The sequence below is a fragment of the Cnephaeus nilssonii genome (assembly GCF_951640355.1).
Source record: "Cnephaeus nilssonii genome assembly, chromosome: 4".
Lineage (NCBI taxonomy): Eukaryota > Metazoa > Chordata > Mammalia > Chiroptera > Vespertilionidae > Cnephaeus > Cnephaeus nilssonii.
Genome location: NC_137075.1, coordinates 52,824,255 through 52,845,160, shown reverse-complemented (window position 1 = coordinate 52,845,160; position 20,906 = coordinate 52,824,255). Strand labels below are relative to the sequence as shown.

Here is a 20,906-nt window from a genome sequence, read left to right as displayed (position 1 = left end):
GGGTTAGGAGCCAGAGTGACAAGCAAGATAAGATTTATTTCACCTCTCCAGAGGCTAAGTGGGAGGGACCAAAAGGGATTCCTGCCAATATCAAGCCTAAAAAGGATGGAAGTCCATCTGCAGAGCCAGTGGATGGAAGCCAGGCGCTGGAGGACTGCCCCTGGACAGGGGGAGCGCAGGTCAGATACAGACCCTGAACTGAGGTGACTTCTTCTTTTAAAGAGATGTGCACAGCTGTGATATTGGGCTCTTCCTTCCTTCCTTCCTTCCTTCCTTCCTTCCTTCCTTCCTTCCTTCCTTCCTTCCTTCCTTCCTCCCTCCCTCCCTCCCTCCCTCCCTCCCTCCCTTCCTTCCTTCCCTTTTTTCTTCTTTTCTTCCTTATTCTCTTTCTATCTAAAAACAACAAAAACAACCACTAATTAGAAATGAGTTATTCTTATGTGCCATTTAAACTTCTTTTTTCTTCTAAATTTTATTATGGTAAGAATACTTAACATGAGATCTATCTCCTTTACAAAATTTTAAGTATATTATACAGTATTGTTGACTATAGGCACAATGTCATACAGCAGATCTCTAGAACATATTCCTTTAAAAATTTCTTGATTTTAGAGAGAGAGGAAGGGAGAGGGAGAGAGAGATAGAACCATCAATGATGAGAATCATTGATTGGCTGCCTCTGACATGCCCCCTACTGGGGATCGAGCCCACAACCCAGGTAGGTGCCCTGACTAATAAGAGAACCATGACCTCCTGGTTCATGGTTCAATGTTCTACCACTGAGCAACACTGGACAAGCCAAATTAATCTTGATTAACTAAAACATCATGTTCTTTGATTAGTAACTCCCCATAAGTTCCCTTTCCCCTAATCCCTGCAATCACCATTCCACTCTTTGATTCTATGAATTTGACTACTGTAGATATATAAGTGAAATCATGTACTATTTGTCTTTTTATGACTGGCTTATTTCACTTGGCATAATGTCCTCAAGGCTTATGCATATCTCAAACTGCAGAATTTCTTTCTTTTTAAAGACTAAATAATATTCCATTATGTGGAATATTTTTTTATCCATTCATATGTCAATGGACATTTAGGGTGTTTCCACATCTTGGCTATTGTGACTAGTACTGGAGTAAATATGGGAGTGCAGATATCTCTTTGAGATCCTGATTTTCATTCTTTAGTATAAATATCCAGAAGTGAGGTTGTTGGGTCACATTATAGTTCTATTTTTAATTGTTTGAGGAAACTTTGTGCTGTTTTCCATAGTAGCTGCAACACTTTACGGTCCTACCATTGGTGTACAAGGCTCCCATTTCTCCACATTCTCACCAACACTTGTTGTCTTGTGTTTTTTATAATAGGCATCCTGACAAGTATGAAGTGATATCTTGTTGTCATTTAAATTTGCATTTCCCTGATAATTAGTGATATTAAGCATCTTTTCATATGCCTGTTGGCCATTTGTATGTCTTCACTGGAGAAATGTCTATTCAAATCCTTAGCCCATTTTAAATCTGGGTTATTAGTTATTTTTGCTATTGAGTTATAGGAGTTCCTTACATATTTTGGAGGAATCCCTATCACATACATAGTTTTCATATAGTTTTCCCCATTCCCTATGTGGCCTTTTCACTCTGTTGATTATTTTTTTTTTTTTGCTGTAAAGCAGCTTTTTAATTTGATGTAGTCCCACTTGTCCATTTTTGCTTCTGTTGCCTGTGCTGTTGGTGTCAGATCCATGAAATTATCACCAAGACCAATGTCATGAAGCTTTCCCACTGTGTTTCTTCTAGGAGTTTTATGGTTTCAGATCTTCTGTTTAAGTCTTTAACCCATTTTGAATTTATTTTTGTGTATGGTGAAAAGTAAGAATCCAGTTTCTTTCTTTTGCATATTTATATTCAGTTTTCTGAACACTATCTGTTGAAGAGACTATCCTTTATCCATTGTGTATTATTAGCACCTGTGTCAAACATCAATTGATTGTATATGTATGGATTTATTTCTGGGTTCTTTATTCTATTACATCAGTCTATATGTCTGTCTTTATGCCAGAACTATACTATTTTGATTACTCTATCTTTATAAGTTGAAACCAGGAAGTATAATGTCTCCAGCTTCATTCTTCTCAAGATTGATTTGGCTATTCATTGATTTGGTCTTTTGCTGGTCCATATGAATTTTAGAATTTTTTTTATTTCTGTAAAAACTGCCATTGGGATTTTGATTGGGAATTGAATCTGCAGATAAATTTGGGTAGTATAGACATTTTAACAATATTAAATCTTGCAACCCATGACCACAGTCATTCCTTTTGTTTGTGTTTTCATGGATTTCTTTAATCCATGTTTTATTTATGTCTTTCACTACTTTAAATTTATTCCTAAGTATTTTATTTTTATAGTGCTACTGTAAATGAGATTGTTTTTCTACTTTCCTTTTTATATGGTTTGTTGTTACTGTATAGAAACACAACTGATTTTTGTATGTTGATTTTGTATCCTACAATTTTACTGAATTCATTTATTAGTTCTAACAGTATTTTTTTTAAAAACATTTTTATTGATTTAAGAGAGGAAGGGAGAGGAAGAGAGAGAGAAACATCAATGATGAAAGAATCATTCATAGGCTGCCTCCTGTATGCCCTCTACTGGGGATCAAGCCCACATCCTGGGTATGTGCCCTGACCAGGAATCAAACTGTGACCTCCTGGTTCATGGGTCAACATTCAAACACTGAGCCATACTGGCCAGACAAGTTCTAACAGTATTTTTATGGAATCTTTAGGGTTTTTTACCTATAAGATTATGTTGTCTAAAAATGACAATTTTACTTTTTTCTTTCCAATGTGGATGCCTTATATTTATTTTTCTTACCTGTTTGCTCTAGGTAGGACATCCAGCACTATGTTGAATAGAAATGGCAAAAGTAGGAATCCTTACCTTGTTCCTGATCTAAAGGAAAAGCTTGCAGCTCTTCACCATTGAGTATGATGCTAGCTGTAGGCTTATCATATAGTGTCTTTATTATCCTGGGGTACTTTACTACTGTTCCTAGTTTGTTGAGAGTCTTTTAAAAATATATTTTTGTTGATTTTTAGAAAGAGGAAGGGAGAGAGAGAAATATCAATGTGAGAACATATCACCAATCAGTTCAGTCCTAGTGGGGATCAAGCCCACAACGTGGGCATGTGCAACCTTTTGGTGCCCAGGACACTGCCTAACCACTGAGCAACACTGGCCACAGCAAGAGGTTTTTTTTTGTTTTAAATCATTAATAAAATTTGTTGAATTTGTCAAACTTTTTTTTTTGTTGTTAATCCTCACCCAAAGATATTTTTCCCATTGATTTTTAGAGAGTGGAAGAAAAGGGAGGAGGGGGAGAGAGAGAAAGAAACATTGGTGTGAGAGACATTGACTGGTTGCCTCCCACATGTACCCTAACCAGGGTCCGGGATTGAATCTGCAACCCAGGAATGTGCCCCGACCCACAGGGCATCGAACAGTGTGAGGCCACCACTCTAACCATTAAGCTGCCAGCCAGGGTGGAACTTTTTGTTATATTTATTGAGATGATCAAGTGATTATTATCCTTTATTCTGCTAATGAGGTGTATCACACTAATGGATTTTCATATGTTGAACCATCTTTGCATCCCAGGGATAAACTTCACTTGGTCATGGTGTATGATTCTTTAAATACGCAGTTGAATTCAATTTGCTGGTATTTTGTTGAGAATTTTTGCATCTATGTTTATCAGGGACACTGGCCTACAGTTTTCTTTTTTTGTGGTGTCTTTGCTGGCCTCATAAAATGAATATGGAAGTGTTCCCTTCTTTTCAATCTTTTGAAAGACTTTGAAGAGGATTGGCATTAATTCTACTTTAAATGTTTGGTGGAACTTACCAGGGAAGCCATCCAGTCCTGGGCTTTTCTTTGTTGTAGGATTATGATGGCTGGAAGTTGGAATTCTGGCAAAAGAGTGTTCTGAATTTTCCTACTGGTTTCAGTGAGACTGGTTTCATGTTTGCCTGGGGTCCACGAGCCTTTCAGTTAGTTTCTGGATTTCTCACAGAGGAAATCTGTCCATGAATTGCTGCTGAATCAGTGTGTCTGTTGGGGGAAGTCTGAGATGACTTCTTGAATGGGGCTTGTGCTGTTTTCTTAAAGCTGTGCATGAAAGTATGTGATCTCTAAACTGCCCCTTCTGTGATCTTAAGAAGGTACCAGTATCTGGGCACCAGTAGGTATCCTGGCACAGGAACCTGGTTGGATGAGAGGGAGGGAAGTTGTGTAGGTGCACTGAGTTCTTTCTCTACCCCTGAGATGGAAAAATATGAGAATACTGAAGAACGAGAGTTTTCCTTGTAGGGCCTTGATATGGGGATAAACACCCACCACTTGTGGCTGGCGTTGAGCCCAGAGAGCAGACTAAAGAAAACAGCACCATAATACCTAAGAAGTTCAGCAATGCTCTTAGAAGAGGTGCACATGAAACCAAACCACTAGAGAACAACGATTACTTTAAAAATAACAACATTGGAATATAAAGATTCCAGTAGAACATGAAAAATCTTTCAGGGACCAAGGACAACATCTGCAGACTAAGTAGATTGAAAAGAGAGAGGTAATACTTAAGCAATAGGAAGTTAATTTCCCAAACTAAATGAAAGGTCTGAGTCTGCTGATTAAAAGGTTTGGGCAAGTTCTGGGCAAGACAAATGAGTCATAGCTTGGTAATTTCCTGAAGGCTAAGGATAAAAAGAAACTCAACAATCTTTCAGAGAGTACAAGTTATTTACAGAGGATGAAGGGTCTTCTATAATACTTGAAGCAGAGACAATTGAGGTGAATCATTTGAAGATCCCTGAGATAAAAATGTTGCATACCAAGTGCATACCAAGAATCCTGTGGCAAGACCTTACTCCTCTGACAGAGTGAAAGAAATGTAGCTGAGGAGATGCAAGCATTCAAAGGGCATGTCACCCACATCTTCCATCAGAGGAAAAGATGTTTAAAAAAATCTACCAAATAATAAATGAATCAGCTTCAAGGCTTCATGATGGAGGGAAGATGAAAAGGAAGAAAAAAGAGTGATGAGCAAGGATCAGTACAATATATAATTAGTTACATTTGGATGGACAATAATAGATCATTTAGGAATGTGTAATAGAAGTGCTAAAAATAGAAGAGACATATCTCAAGGGAAACATTAATAATAGCCTGGAACTAAAAGTACTAAGGGAAAAGGGGGAAGTAAAAGCGTTCCATAGCTATGTCTCATGTTGGTGTGTGACAGGGGGAAGTGAAAGCATTCTAAAGTTTTCACCCTGCAGAGGAGGAAGAACAGAAGGAGAATAGAGAATCTGGGGGAAATAGTTGGACTCTCATCTTCATATGACGGAAGAAAAGTATGGATCCGACTATGAGTGACAAAAAAGGAGGAAGCAGCTGGTAGAATGGAAGAGTAGAGCTCCCAAATTAAAAAGGGAAATACATAAAAGAATGGAATAGCCACTTGAGCTAACTAATTAATACAAAGGAAATGGGGGAAAGGGTGAGGTAAGTAATAAACATGAAGTAAAAGAGAAGAAACAAGTCACTGATGACTTGTTTGCTAAATACAGTGCATACTTTTCAGTCTGAAGGTTAACTGTTTTTGGTCAACCTCTGCAACCTTTGGTGCTCTTCATCACTCCCTCCTTGACACTCCTTCCTCTCTTGGCTCTCATGACATCACTTTCTTCTAGTTTTCCTGCTACTTCTCTGACCATCCTTCTCAGCCTTCTTCAACTGCTCTGCAACCTCTATTCACCTCAATTACCAGTGTTCTCCTAGGTTTTACCCTACATCCTCTCTATAGACTCTCCTTTGTTGATTTCATCCATTTCCAAAGCTTCTGAGCACCACTTACCATGGACGATTCCCAAACTCTGCAGCCTAGGCCTCCCTTCTGAGGTCTAGACACACAGGGCCAGCTACCAATGAAATAGCTCCACTTGGAGGCCCACAGGGACCTCAAACTCAACATGTTCAAACTGTCCTCACATCTTTTGCTCCTGTATTCCCTAGAAACAAAACAAAACAAAGACTCTAATTAGTTGATGGAAGAAAGTATCATATCATTTTATTTTTTATTGCTTTACTAGAGGCCCAGTGCATGAAATTCATGCACTTGGGGGGGGCATCCCTCACACCGGATTGCGAGAGGGTTCAGGCCAGGCTGAGGGACCCCACCAGTGCACTATCAGGGCCGGGGAAGGACATAGAAGGTTGGTCAGCAGGGGAGGGACCATAGGAGGGCTCCAGGGCATGTCTAGCCCATCTCACTCAGTCCTGATTGGCCAGACCCCAGCAGTAAGCTAACCTACCAGTCAGAGCGTCTGCCCCCTGGTGGTCAGTGCATATCATAGAGACTGGTTGACTGGTTGACTGTCTGCCCCCTGGTGATCAGTGCACATAATATCGAGCGGTTGAGCAGCTTTAGCATATCATTAGCATATTATGCTTTGATTGGTTGAATGGGAGACTGGATGACCGGACACTTAGCATATTGGGCTTTTATTATATAGGATTAGTGATGGTAAAATTTTAAAAATATTTTATTGATCTATTGTGTGTGTGTGTGTGTGTGTGTGTGCATGCAAGTGTGCAAATCCTTTCTTCACTTGCCATTCCTTATAGCCTTTCCTTCCTCCCTGCCCTGTGACTTAATTTGGGTCCCCGTCACACTTCAACCAGATTACTGCAACACTTTCCCAAGTGCTCCTCTTGCTCCCTGTCTGCTAATTTATGCTCCTAAATTTTTCAGTCCGAATGATATGTTTATTGCACAAATTTGATCATGTCACTCCCTTGCTTAAAATACTTCATGGCTTTCTATTGCCTTCAGAGTGAAAACCAAGCTCACCGGCATGGCCCACACAGTGCCCTCCATATCCGGCCCCTGCCTACTCTCTCAAGCCTGTTTCTCACCATTCCACACTTGTGCCTTATATTCCTTTTTCCAGCTTCTGGGAGGAACCTGCTCCTTCCTTACTCCATGCCATTGCAGTGCTCATCTCTCCCTTTTTTGTGCCTTTCCCTTCTTTATCATTCTTCAAAACCAACCTCTGGTGTTCCCTCTAGGGAGCTTTCCTCCATCCGGACCCCACCTCCTTGAGAGGGTAAGCTGCCCCAACTATGTGCTCCCACTGCAATTGTTTACCTATCCCAGTGTATATCCCATCATTTTATCATTGCCTTTTTATATGACATCTCCCTGCCACGTTGTGAACTCCTTAAAATACAACATCATTCATCATTATATTCCCAGAACTTAATGCATGCCGGGCATGCAGTAGACATTCACTGCAATACATTTTTGAATGATTGAATATATGATAAAACTAGGGGCCCAGTGCACAAATTCATGTACCTTGAAAGGAACTGTGGACCATGAGACTGCGGTGGGCATAGGGGCGGGTCTCGGCCCATCCTCTGTGCTCCCGCCCAGCCCCTCCTGCCGCAGCCCTCAGTCCCCTGTCTGCCGAAAGCCCACTCCCGCCACCACTGCTCCCACGCACTGACGGCACCGGCCCTGTTCTCACCCACTGATGGTGCGGAGTGATTGGGGCCGGAGCCAGCAGTGGGTGCGAGCGGGGTCAGTGCCGTCAGCAGGTGCGAGTGGCGGCTGCTGCCCCAATCACTCCTCAAGAGCAGGGGGAGGTGGAGAAACCCTGAGGGGCAATCAGAGCCAACAGCCGCCACTTGCACCCGCTTGTACTGAGCAATCGGGGCTGGTGCCAGGCGCTGGCAGCACATGTGAGCGGGGCCGGCACAGGAAGTAGGTGTGAGGGCCAGGCAGGACCATGGTGTGCAGGAGCAAAGAATTTTCAGTAACCACCAGAGGCTCGCCCTGATGACAGCGACCGATGCCCCACCTTGGTCTGGCACCCCCCGCCCCCCCCACACACACACCTGCTCCACCATCCCATTGAGGCCGCCACCCACCATGTTCTGCACTCTACCACCTGCTGCTGATGCCCGCCATGTTCCGTGTGCACCCCCTGGTGGTCAGCGCATGTCATAGTGACCAGTTCTTCAGTTATTCTGCCATTAGGTCTATTTGCATATTAGGGTTTTATATATATCGATGAAATAACTTTGCCATGGCTTCTTTCTGAGACCTCCTTTCCTGAACATAGGATTCACTCACTGAAGGGGGAGTACTCAAAGTTTCATGCCACCAGCCCTCTGTGCAGTGAGAGAAGGTACTCCCTTGAGAATTTTCTCCAGCCCAGGTGTTTAGAGGGGGTTCTCTACATCTGCTCACCCTATAAAATTTCCCTGCCTTTGGCCTGGCCATTGACCTTCCTGTTGCATTTTTGGGGGAGCACAACTAATACCGATGTCTTCCCCTCAAGGTGATTCCTGTTTCACAAGAGGCTCCAAGCCTGAATGTTCAAGTAGATACTGAAAGGGGCCAAATCCCCAGGGGCCAGCCATCTCTAGAGGGTGCCTTGTTGGCATCCCTCTTCTTCTTGTTTGCCATGGCCTGGTTCATGCTGAGTTTGAGGCGGGTCCTGTGTATTGAAGCTGGAGCCTCCTGATACAGAGCCTCAGGGTGTCATGGGGAGGACTGAGAGCCCAGCACCTGGAGTGGGGGACCAGAGGTAGGAGGCAGGCCAGAGCAAGGACATGGCTCTGACTTGTATGGGAGTGTTTAGAGAAACAGAAGCAATAGCATGTATGCACAGATAAGTATAGACAGCACACAGAGACAGTCTCTCACTGTACAGATACACAGAGATGTATTATAAGGAATTGGCTTACGTGATTGTGGAGGCTGACAAGATGTGCAGGGTGAGTTGCTAAGCTGGAGACCCAGGAATGCTGACAATATGGCTCCAGTCTAAATGCCCGGATGGCAAAGGCCATCAGGCAGAAAGAATTCTCCCTGACTTGAGGGTCAGCCTTTCTGTTCTATTCAGGCCTGCAACTAATTGGATGAGACCCACCCACATTGGGGAGAGAAATTGGCTTTACTCAGCCTACTGATTTCAATGTTAATCTCACCCGAAAACACACTCACATCAACTCCCAGAATACTGTTTGACCAAATATCTTGGCACCCCATGGCTCCGTCAAATTGCTACATAAAATTAACCATCACAGGGGGCAATAGGGTGACAATAGGTGATCCCTAACTCCAGATTTTGGAAGACACATATGACTTACACACACACACACACACACACACACACACACACACACACACACACACACACACACCCTGCCCTCTAATCCTCTAATTTTGGCTTCCCAGAGAGGGTGGTTCTACCAGCTACCAGTAAAAGGCATTTTTGAGAACTTACTGCGGTATTGTCACAATGATGGGAGTGGGGAGTGCCTCTGGCACTGTGTGGATGGGCAAAGATGCCGGAGTTCCTGCAGTGGCCAGGACAGTCCGCACACAGGGGGCTGTTCTGCATGCTTTCAAATGCCCCACTACATGTTGATGTCTGTGAAAATCCTGTTCATAGTTATCAGGGTCTAGCATCCAACACCATTTTACACAAAGAATTTTTTAACAGACATTGAATTTTTTAGGAATGAAAAATTGAATGGAGGAGGTACATACTGAAGGTACAAAATTGAGTGAAGGAGTAACTTTACTCAGGAGTAACTTTACTGTTCACTATTCTGGCAAATCATACTGTGAATGGCAGTGCAAATTACAGTATTTGAGTGGCCCTTAAAACACACAATGGACCTGTGCAATTATTAAGTATTGTGTTCATGGGGATTCTGCACCTAAGTGCAGACATCTAACTGCTCATTTGGTCTTCCAGTGTAGCTGTATACACATTTTTTCTAGGTATTGAAATACTTATTATTTTACTATAAAATTGCTTTTCTTTGTTACTTGATTATAACACAGTGAGTGCATTATTTTAATTGTTTTGAAATTATGGATTTTTGGAGGGGGAATTTTGTGTGTAGGCAGATTATAATATCTTTAGTTTTCATTTGAGCATAATGAAGGGAGAGTTGTAAATTACTTGCTATAAAAAGGGGCATTGGGTCTAATGTGGCTGAGAGATAATATTCTAAGTGAGCCAGTGCCTCTGAAGAAATGCTCATCTATCTGTCATCCCAAGCATGGCCCCAAGTGGCCTGTGTACAGTAAGGAGACTGGATCCCCAATAACCTTAGCTTTCACTTTGGGGAAACATCAGAAATTATCAAATCTCTAGGCAACTGGCTGATGTGTCCTACTTTTCAGTGACGCTGTGATATTACTTTGCTCAAACAAGGAATGGAAGGATCAAGAAGCTTTATGTCTAGTTCTCCTAGGAACTTACAGGCTCTGCCTCCTCCACAAATGCCACACGGATTAGCTCCACCTCGAGGAACCTTTCTCTTTGCTCTTCTGATCCGCCTACAATTTGCTCTACCTTGACTTCTCATGAATTCATTTTTAAAGAACTTTATTTTTCAATTACAGTTTACATTCAATATTATTTTGTATTAGTTTCAGGTATACAGCATAGTGGTTAGATAAGCATATACTTGACAAAGTGATTCCCCTGAGATTTCTAGTACCCACCTGGCACCATACATAGTTATTATAATATTATTGACTATATTCCCTATGCTGTACTTCATATCCCGGTGACTATTTTGTAACTGCCAATTTGTACTTCTTAATTCCTTCACCTTTTTCACCCAGTCCTCCAACCCCCTCCTCTCTGGCAACCATCAGTCTGTTCTTTGTATCTATAAGTCTGTTTCTATTTTGCTTGTTCGTTTATTTTGTTCTTTAGATTCCACATGTAAGTGAAATCATATGGTGCTTGTCTTTCTCATGAGTTTATTTTTTATCTCCTCAAATGGACTGTAAATTCCTCGAGGGGAGAGATTGATATGTCCTATGTCCTAAGATGCTCATTAAGAATGTGAATGAATGAATGAATGAATGAATGGTTTGGGAGGAATATTGGATAACTCTACTCATTTAATCTCAATGTCTATGGAAATCAAACAGAGGCAACTGTTTCGTGCTTTCTACCCAGCCAGCTCACCAGCTGAACCCCTAGTGGTGCCTTGAGCTTTAATCAGGAATTTAATTAGCCCTGGCACCTGATTCTGGAAGAAACGGAGAACAGAGCTGAGCACAAGCAGAAGAGATCTGGGCTGTCACCAGCCTGACATATGGCGCCTGGTATCACCCACCAGCTTCCGTTTAGGGCTGGACTAAGTCCTAAGCTACTTTACTTCTAAATGTTAGAGTGGTTTTTCTTTTGAGATGCTAGATGATTAAGAACTTTTATTGACTGCCTGAAACTAAAAGCTTGAGCTTCTTTTGGATGATTCAGGATGTACATATATAAAGTAGTGGGCGATGTCATGAGAGTAGGGACACACAGTTCTGAATTTGGATTGGAAAGACTGGGCTTGATCTCTGACTTTTCCAGCAATTAGCTGTATGGCCATGGACAAGCCTGTTCATATTTCTAGGTTTAAAAGTCTGAGTCAATGGAATACAGTAAACAGCTATTTAAAGGACTCACACAACGATCACTGGCCAAGGTAGGTATACCATGAAGCCAAAGATGCCTAGGCTTTAAAGCCCCTCCTCACACTGGCCCTTTCAGAGGCCCTGTGCCTCATTTTGTCAGGTGGTTTTATTACCCTAAACCTGGGTGTCCTATTAAGGTTTCTTCAAGGTTCAAAATTCAATATTTCTGGCCAATGGGCTTGAGGAAGGGCATGTTCATTATACAACTCTATCCTGTTTGACAACTCACTATTTTTGAGTTTCAAGGACAATGCTGTGTAATTTGTATGCATGTTGTTTCTTTCTTTAGGTACTTAGCATTATTTTGGACAATTCTGGAGTAGAAAAAAAAAACACACACCCCTGAGTAAACATCTAGATCCATGGCAGTGGTTCTCAACCTTTCTAATCCTGCGACCCTTTAATACAGTTCCTCATGTTGTGGTGACCCCCAACCATAAAATTATTTTCGTTGCTACTTCATAACTGTAATTTTGCTACTGTTATGAATCGTAATGTAAATATCTGTGGTTTCCGATGGTCGTAGGCGACCCTGCTAGCTCTATAGCAACGGTTCTCAACCTGTGGGTCGCAACCCACAGGTTGAGAACCGCTAGCAGGGTTCTATAGCAACGGTTCTCAACCTGTGGGTCGCAACCCACAGGTTGAGAACCGCTAGCAGGGTCGCCTACGACCATCGGAAACCACAGATATTTACATTACGATTCATAACAGTAGCAAAATTGCAGTTATGAAGTAGCAACGAAAATAATTTTAAGGTTGGGGGTCACCACAACATGAGGAACTGTATTAAAGGGTCGCAGGATTAGAAAGGTTGAGAACCACTGATCCATGGGATTTACTAGTATCATATTTAAACTCAAGCCAATTGTCCACTTTATTGTAGTTGAGTATTCCACCAGTAAGAATTCTTCTACTGTGCGGTCCATCTCATGTTTCTCTTAGTGTTGCTCTACTCTCATTTCTCGTTGTCCAGGAGTTCTGGACACGAGACTTAAACGTTGTAGGTGCACTTCTCTTCCTTCATTTCCCGAGAACAGCCTTGCCTCTGGCCTCTGGGGAGCCCCGGCTGGAAGGGGATTGGTAAACTACTCAATGAGCTGACAGTATTTAGGAAAACAGGTCCTTATCCTGTAGCAACCTGATTTGGACACCTACTCTAATCAAACAGGGAAAATGGGGGTGGGAGTGGGGTTGCAGGAATTCTCTTAATCATTTGTTGGATCGGGATGAGGTACAAGCCCCATGACTTAGCGTCACACTGCTAGCCCAAGATGATACAGCAGAGAAAGCAGATGGTGGAGGAGGTAAATATCTTTAGGCTGAAAGTAGAAGTCCTTACAATGGAACCTTTCTTCTCAGCCTTCTCAGTCCTCACAACCTCTTCACCCTGCCAGCAACAAGCGCCCACAGAGCATCTGTCCTCAGCTTGCTTTTCAGAGCCACTATAAGGGCCTTGTCCTGGAGCAATCTGGTTTGGGCACTCACCCCAATGAAACTCAGAAAGTTTATCTGGGCTCACAAAGTCTCTTAATTACGTTGTTTTCCTTGTTATTGACATTTAATTCCCTTTTGTGGGAAGGGAAGAAAAACCTGTTTTCTTTCTATTTATTCTTCCTCATCATTTTCACAGAAAATGAGGTTGCAGATCCATTTCTGACTTCAATTTGTATTAAACACAAGCCCCAGCATTTTGTGATTGTTTTGCCTCTGGCCTTTATTTTCCCAATATACCATCACTTCCTCCTTAGAATCACGGCCCAAGAGGCTCCCTATGGTTGACCCTCCAACAGTAGACAGCTTAGTGGGCTCCCAGTTACATTTGATCTTCCCATTTGAAATTTGCATTTTCACACAAAAATAAATAAAAGAAAATTTGCATTTCCACTTATGCTTTTTTTTTCATTTAAATTTAGTTTCCATGTATGTGTTATCTTGATTTAAATTGGTGTTTAGTTTTGAACCAGCTTTAAATCTGCCCCCTTTTTGGATCACAATTATCTTTCAGTTTATATTATTTTACTGCTGTTACATTCTCAACCACTCACAAGCTGGATTGGAAGTGGGCTCTAACCCAGCTCTGATCAGTGCGGGGCCTTGTTACCCAGCACGCTTTACTTCAGTCCATCAGCCGGGGGCTTAGTAAACACGATGGCCCCTCACTTTACAGTGTTCTGGTGTCCTATGAATTGGCTTTGTTTTATTTGTTCTTATTTCTATGTTAGCACTTTCAGAAAAGTTCCTAAACTTACTTGGGAACACATTGTTATCATATGATTAGTAATTAGGAATAGCTAAAGTAATTCCCAACAGGTTATGACTTTATAAATGTTAATCTTAGGAAATGACAAGAAATGTCTACACTTACATAAGGGAAAGTGTCCAGGCTGCTGGGGACTGAGGGCTGTCCTCTGAGAGGAATGTATGGGAATTGCCCCATTCACGTGCTACCTGATGTCACCGCACTGCCCACTCTTCCAGGGGCTGAGAGAGGCTGTGAATAGTGTCAGAAGGGACACATTTTTGTGTAGGTTAAAAAAAAACAAGCTATCCCTCTGTCTCCTGGTTTTGTCCTTGAAGCTCAACACAGATCCTCCGCCCCGCCCCCTTCACACAGGTCTCCTGTCGTCCTGTCACAGATGGTGTCAGAAACCCCGTGGGGAAATTCAGCCTGTGGGTTTGGAGATTTGGAGTGTTTCCTCGGGGGAGAGGGCATCCGCACACAAAACAACATTCGGTGTCCCTGTGGTGATAGGAGGTGGGGAAGGGATGAAGCGTGGGGAAGGTTGGACCAGAAAACTTCAACATTTTTCTCTCCCTCCCTCTTCTCCACAGGGCTTCTCAGAGGTGGAGCTAAGATGGGGAGGATTTAGGGCCTGGGGTGGTAGACACAAAGGCAGGGAGGTGGGGGAGAGGCCCTGGGCATGGAGCTCTGCGCTGAGATTTACCGCTGGCGAGCACGTTCACATGATCTCGGGTGTGGCGGTAGGTCAGTGGCTCCAGAGCCATTTTACAGTCACAGAGATTCGATTTCAGGGTGGTGGAAGAAATTTCCAAAGAGCACAGAGTTTTAAAAGACAGGGTAGAGCCACACCCAAATCCAAAAATTTGGTGTTGGAAGGCCCCCATGCCACAAAACATCTCCCTCTCTTGGTTCATCTTTGATGCCTCAAGTTCTACTTTTTAAAATTAATGTCTTTGGGAACCTGATAGATTTGTTCTTCTATAGGACGTCTGCATTTTAATTCTTTAGGAAGCACTATGCTGAGCATGAGCCCATCATTGGCTCCTCTCCACCTGAGAGCAGCTTCCTGCTCATGCGCCTCAGCAGCAGGGAAGGAGAGGGCCGCACAAGGCCAGGCGTGGTGAGCCACTGCGGGCTGTCCAAGGGCCTGGACTCTCATGGCGGTGATGGCACGGTGGCAGGGGTGTGGGAAGGGGGCCAGAGAGGGCGGCCCAGGAGGCTACTGGAGGCGAAAGCAGGAGGGCACAAAGTCAATTTTCTTCTTTTCCACTGCGCCAGCTAAGACCTGGCCAGGGCCTGTGGTCCTGGCAATCATTTGGTACAGAAGAAAACACCGCATTCCGTGGAGCCACTTGGAAGCTTGTGAGTCTGGGAACTCTGTGTTAGCAGCAGTTTAGGAGCATTTCAGCCAGAGCGGATGTGCTTCCTGCAGACCTCTAACTTCAAGCCCTGCATTGGCTCCTAAGGGGACTGCTGGCTGTGGGCTCATACCCTGAAAGGGGCTCCACCTGGTGGGGGGAGGGGAGGGAGGAGACTCAGAGGTCCTGCGCCTGAGACCCAGAGGAATAGGGATTAGCCCAAGGCCACACAGTGCTTTAGCTTCACCCAAAGTTGTTGCAATCAAATGTGCCTGCAAAACCCTAATGGGGAAGGGACATTGGGGAAAATATTTTGTCAGGTGATAGCTTATGAAAAGTTCTCCTCAGGAAGTTCTCTATTCTTTCAGAAATTTAAAATGTGATGACTGAAGGGGGACTAGGATATAGATATATATATATATATATATATATATATATATATATATATATACTGAGTGGCCAGGTTATTATGATCTCTGAATGCATAATAATCTGGCCACTCAGTATATATATATATATATATATATATATATATATATATATATATATATATGTATTTTAGAGGCCTGGTGCATGAATTCGTGCATGAGTGGGGTCCGGCCAGCCTGGCCAGCGGGAGGGGACATGGGTGGTTGGCCCGCCTGCCTGCTGGTCGAACTCCTGGTTGAGGGGACAATTTGCATATTAGCCTTTTATTATATAGGATATACACTGAGTGGCCAGATGATTATGCATTCAGAGATCATAATCATCTGGCCACTCAGTGTATAGAGAAACCTCATCCAAGAATATTTTTTCCCATTGTTTTTTTAGAGAGAGTGGAAGGGACGGAGGGAAGGGAGAGAGAAAAATCAGTGTGAGAGAGACACATTGATTGGTTGCCTCTTGCTTACTCCCTGAGCAGTGGCAGGGATGGAGCTTGCAACCGAGGTATATACCCTTGATTGGAATCAAACCTGAGACTCTTCAGTCCTTGGGCCAAAGCTCTAACCACTTAGACAACCAGCGAGGGCCTTAGGCTATATTGTTAAGCAATTGAGCAGTATTGCTACTGATGTTGAAGTATTTCTGACTTGTTTTCACTGTTTGGTGGTTAACAACAGCAACAGCAACAAATTCTTACATGCAACTTCTCTCTAAAAGCCAAGGCAGTGCCTTTCTCTAAAGATAGTATACAAAGAGAGAGGGGTTGCATAAAGCAGCCCTCCAATAATTCTCCCTTTGTGCTGTCAAATCAGGTGAGGGCTGCACAGGTCAGAGAAAGCCTCTGCCTGGTGTCCACTCCTCAGCAGGGGGTCAGGAAGGACACTGGGCCCAGCATTCGGCTGCCTGCCTCTGAAGAGGTCAGGACCCTCCCTAGTGGGGGTGAGTCCCCCTCCCAGTGAGGTGGGGAGACAATCATGGGTATGTCTCAGTCTACTGCAAGTCCAAGAAGCAGCCCCTTTGCCTCTGCAGCCAGCTCTGGCGCTGGCGGTAGCGGGGGGAAGGCCACTCCAGACAGGGATGTGTCCCTCACACAAGGGTCTCAGCATGCTCCCTGACTGAGCTCCTGCTCTCAGGAATTTCATTTATTCAGTTTCTTTTCTAAAGAGCATTTCTCTCAGTTAGTTCACAGAATGTGGGTGGGTTCTCTTCCTTTGCTCCCAGGAAGCTCCTCTGGGCTCCTCCCTGCTCCACAAGGACAGGGCCCCGCCCGCCTGCACATCTTTCCTGGGCTCTGGGACAGAGGATGGGCCTTGTGCTGTCCATCGGCTCTGTTTCCGTCTGGTCAACTCAGTAGATGCTCACTGAGAACTGACTCTGGGCTGGGGCTGGAGCCCATGGCTACAGAAGCATCAGCTGTCTGACCTTGGGGAACCTATAGACCAGTGAGGGGACAGGGCTAAGAGGAACGTCAGAAGTGGGGCTGATGAAACAGGGAGGATGATGCAGATGCCAAGTCTCTCCAAACTGAGGTAGCTCTTGGGCTTGTTGGGGCCACAGACAGTTTCAGGAATCATTATCAGTGCCCCCAAATGAAGCATCTGGGAGCATTTCTGTCTTTCCCAATCACCTGGCACCTGATATATGAGGGACGTCAGGTAGCTGGAGGTGGGGGTAGGGCTCAAGGAAATGACTGGTTTCTGTAAACCATAATTAGGTTTACACTGTAATAAAGAAGCATTCATGTGAGCAAAAGGAGTTGCCACCTGGGAGGCTCAGATTCAGGTAGCAACCCAAATTGTGTTTCACTACAGAGAGAAGGAAGAAAGCCAGAGCTTATAGGGCAAAAGCCACAGCAGGAAACAGGGGAGCAAGTTCCAGGATGCACTTCTAAGGCAAGCACATAAGTCCAAACCCAAACCCCATCTGGTGTAAAGGTGCATACGTCTGTTGTCCTTAATGACCTCTGGACTCCACTTAGGGTGCCCGGATATTAGTGACTCCATTTTAGCTCACACTTCCCTTGGTCCCCTCTCCCCAGTGTGTCACTCTTGACAATTGATTTGCTCCCAGACTCAATGATGTGCCGCTCACGGTGTGCAGATGGCACAGTGGTGAGCAGGGAGAGGGCTACAGACTGTGCCTTCTTAGAGAGGAAAGAGCATCGGATGGGGAGGTCTGGGTTTGGGCCTCAGGCCCTGCAGTGCTTATCACTTGAGCCTCCCCATCTATAAAAGGGGGAGGGGATTGATGTCTACCTCCTCGTGTTGTGATGGTTAAAAGTTAACATTTGCCAAAAAATAAAATAAAATTAAAAAATGGCTGTTTGAGTTTTGCTTCCTGGCCTATAAGGGATTTCCCATCCATGATCTCATTTGATCCTCACAGTAAGGCAGGCATTCTTATCATTTCTATTTTACAGATGAAAAACGTGAGATTCAGAGAGTGTAAATGACCTACTGGAGACTACACAACTAAGAGGTAGAATGGGGCCTGACTTTGGCCTCTGTCCATTACTGTCTATTGAAAAGGACAGCTGGCACATGTACAGTGGTGTGCAGTGCTTCAAAGTCCTTTCTATCCACCAACTGCTTATTCTTTTTTTTTAAAAAGTTTACAGATTTTCAGAGAGAGAGGAAGAGAGAGGGAGAGAGAGAGAAACATCGATGAGAGAGTGCAACATCCATCAGCTGCCTCCTGCATGATGTCCTGGCAACCAGGGCATGTACCCTTGACCGGGAATGGAATTGGCAACCTTCCAGTGCACAGGATGACACTCAACCAACTGAGCCACACCAGGCTAACTACTTATTCTTCCTAGGAGGAGTGTATAAATGCCAAGTGTTCTTTATATGAAACATGTAGGGCACAATTTTCATGAGATGGCTGCGGCTAATGAAGCAGCCTATGGTAGTCATGTGGACTCAACTGCTTAACTGGCCATCACTTATGGGTGCCAATGACAGGTTATGAGGATTGCATGAGAACCATTTATAAGAGAATCTTATAGACATACAAGATATAATAACATGTTACAATGCATGAAAGTGTTTGCAAGAGTTGCATGCAGTTCTGCATCTGATCGAATCTGCATATGTCTTCAGAAAACTTTGTTATAAACAAATTTAAATTACTCTTCCATGTCTAATTTCAGATGCCTTCAGTGGTACATGTGAGAATAGGAATGTTTATTACAGTGCTTACAAGGAAATGGATGAACATTCTATCTATACTAATAAAAGGGTAATATGCTAATTAGACCCAGTCGACTGGCCATCTTCCAGACAGCCGACTTCCTTCCAGACAAAGCCATGGTGGTGGGGGCTGAGGCAGAGGCAGTTAGGGGTGATCAGGCTGGCAGGAAAGGGCAGTTGGGGGCAAGATCAGGCCAGCAGGGGGTTAGAGGCAATCAGGCTGGCAGGGGAGGGCAGTTGGGGGTAACCAGGCCGGCAGGGGAGGGCAGTTGAGGGCGAGATCACACTAGCAGGGGAGGGCAGTTGGGGGCGAAATCAGGCCGGCAGGGGAGGGCAGTTGGGGATGAGATCAGACCTGCAGGGGAGGGCAGTTGGGGGTGAGATCAGGCTGGCAGGGGAGGGCAGTTAGGGGTGATCAGGCAGGCAGAGGCAGTTAGAGGCGATCAGGCAGGCAGGGGGGCAAGGTATGGGCGATCAGACAGGCAGGCAGAGAGGTCAGGGGCAATCAGGCAGGCAGGCAGAGTGGTTAGGAGAGATCAGGCAGGCAGGCCGGTGAACGGTTAGGAGCCAGCAGTCCCAGATTGCGAGAGGGATGTCCCTGATTGGAGAGGGTGCAGGCTGGGCTGAGGGATCCCCTCCCCCCGTGCACGAATTTCATGCACCGGGCCTCCAGTTAATAATAATTAAGATCTGCTACATTTACACTAAGCCTAATATATCTAGTTATAATAAAACTAGAGGCCCAGTGCATGAAAATTCATGCACTGGAGGGGGGGTCCCTCAGCCCGGCCTGTCCCCTCTCACAGTCCGGGAGCCCTCAGGGGCAAGAGGCAACCCGGTGATCAGAGGAAGGAGACACCCCCATCACACCTCTGCTGCTGCTACTGCTGGCAGCGCAAGCCTCGGCGAGCCCTGGTTACCTGAGCCTCGGGCGGCCCTGGGCAGCTGGGTAGCTGCCATCCGAGGCTTGCCTGCACCTCAGGTTGGCCCTAGGTGGCTGGGCAGCTGACATTCGAGGCACAGGCAAGCCTTGGGCCGACCCTGGGTGGCTGGGGGACTGAGGGCAGGTCCAGCCGCACTGTGCGCTTGCCACCTCCCTGCCTCCCCCCCCCCGCCCCCCCCCCCCCCGCCAGCTGGGCTGAAAGGACTGTGGAACTCCAGCGGCAGGCGCAAGAAGCAGCAGGACCACACACCTGTCACCGCCCTCCTTACCCCCCCACCCCCCCCGTGGGGCTGAAAGGACTGGGGGTTTCCAGCGGGACTGAGGGGACTGGGCGCCGCCATCTTGTGGCTATGGGCACCGCCATATTTGTGACGATGTGATGGTCAATTTGCATATTCCATCTTTATTAGATAGGATAAGGTGAGCACATTCCATCTTCAGCCTAAGGGAGAAGATGTAGGGGTGAGTCTTAAGCTGAGCTTGGAAAGGAACAGCAGTAGTTTTGCCAATGGGAAGGGAGGTTACACAAGACAAGAATGGGGTGGACCAGGGAGACCATCCAGGGAAAAGCTTGGAAAAGTGCTTGGCCCCTGGTGGGTGGGCAGTAAATGGAGAGAGACCAGAGAGCATATCTCATCTTCAGCTCTGCAGGCTACACCTCAGGGTGTTTCCTGTGAAAATTCCAGAGGAAAACCAGTGTGGTTAGCTTAGGGGGATGCATGTTTTGTGTTGGTACTGGAAAGATGTACACTGGATGACCAGCAAAATGAAACTCAACTCTCTAAATATTGGCAATGATAGGATAGGAGATTTAGTTCCAGTGACCAGTAGCTTATTGAATGAATGTCAGTGCAAATAATAACAAATGCATTCTAACCATGACAGCCACAGAAAGAACACACAGAACAGAGTGTCCTGAATCCTGTGAAACTGCTCACTGGAATCTGTGAACTCCAGAACCTAGCATGGGAGGACTTCGATATTCCTGCCCCATGACCACCCAAGACTAAGAACTCTGGGCAGCCCAAGGCCACAGAGGTCTGGGCATCAGTGGGCCCCCTGTTCCCAGGAGATTCTCACCCACATGGGGTCATGTGGAGGGTGCAGGTGATGTAATTCCTGGATGGGACACTGCCTCCTGACTGCATGTGGGATGCACATAACTGCCATCT

General features: G+C 44.9%; 1 protein-coding gene across 1 annotated transcript in view; it reads right to left on the bottom strand.

Moving 5' to 3' along the window:
• GLDN (gliomedin) overlaps positions 1-14,052 on the bottom strand; it is an 80,269-nt gene extending 66,217 nt beyond the window's left edge. Inside the window, exons 1-2 of the mRNA XM_079768005.1 lie at positions 13,940-14,052; positions 5,923-6,076 (exon numbers count right to left, since the gene is read on the bottom strand). Coding sequence (XP_079624131.1) covers positions 5,923-6,076; positions 13,940-13,941 — 156 coding nt within the window. The 5' untranslated portion in view covers positions 13,942-14,052. The remainder of the gene's footprint in view (positions 1-5,922; positions 6,077-13,939) is intronic.
• Between the last annotated feature and the right edge of the window lie 6,854 nt (positions 14,053-20,906).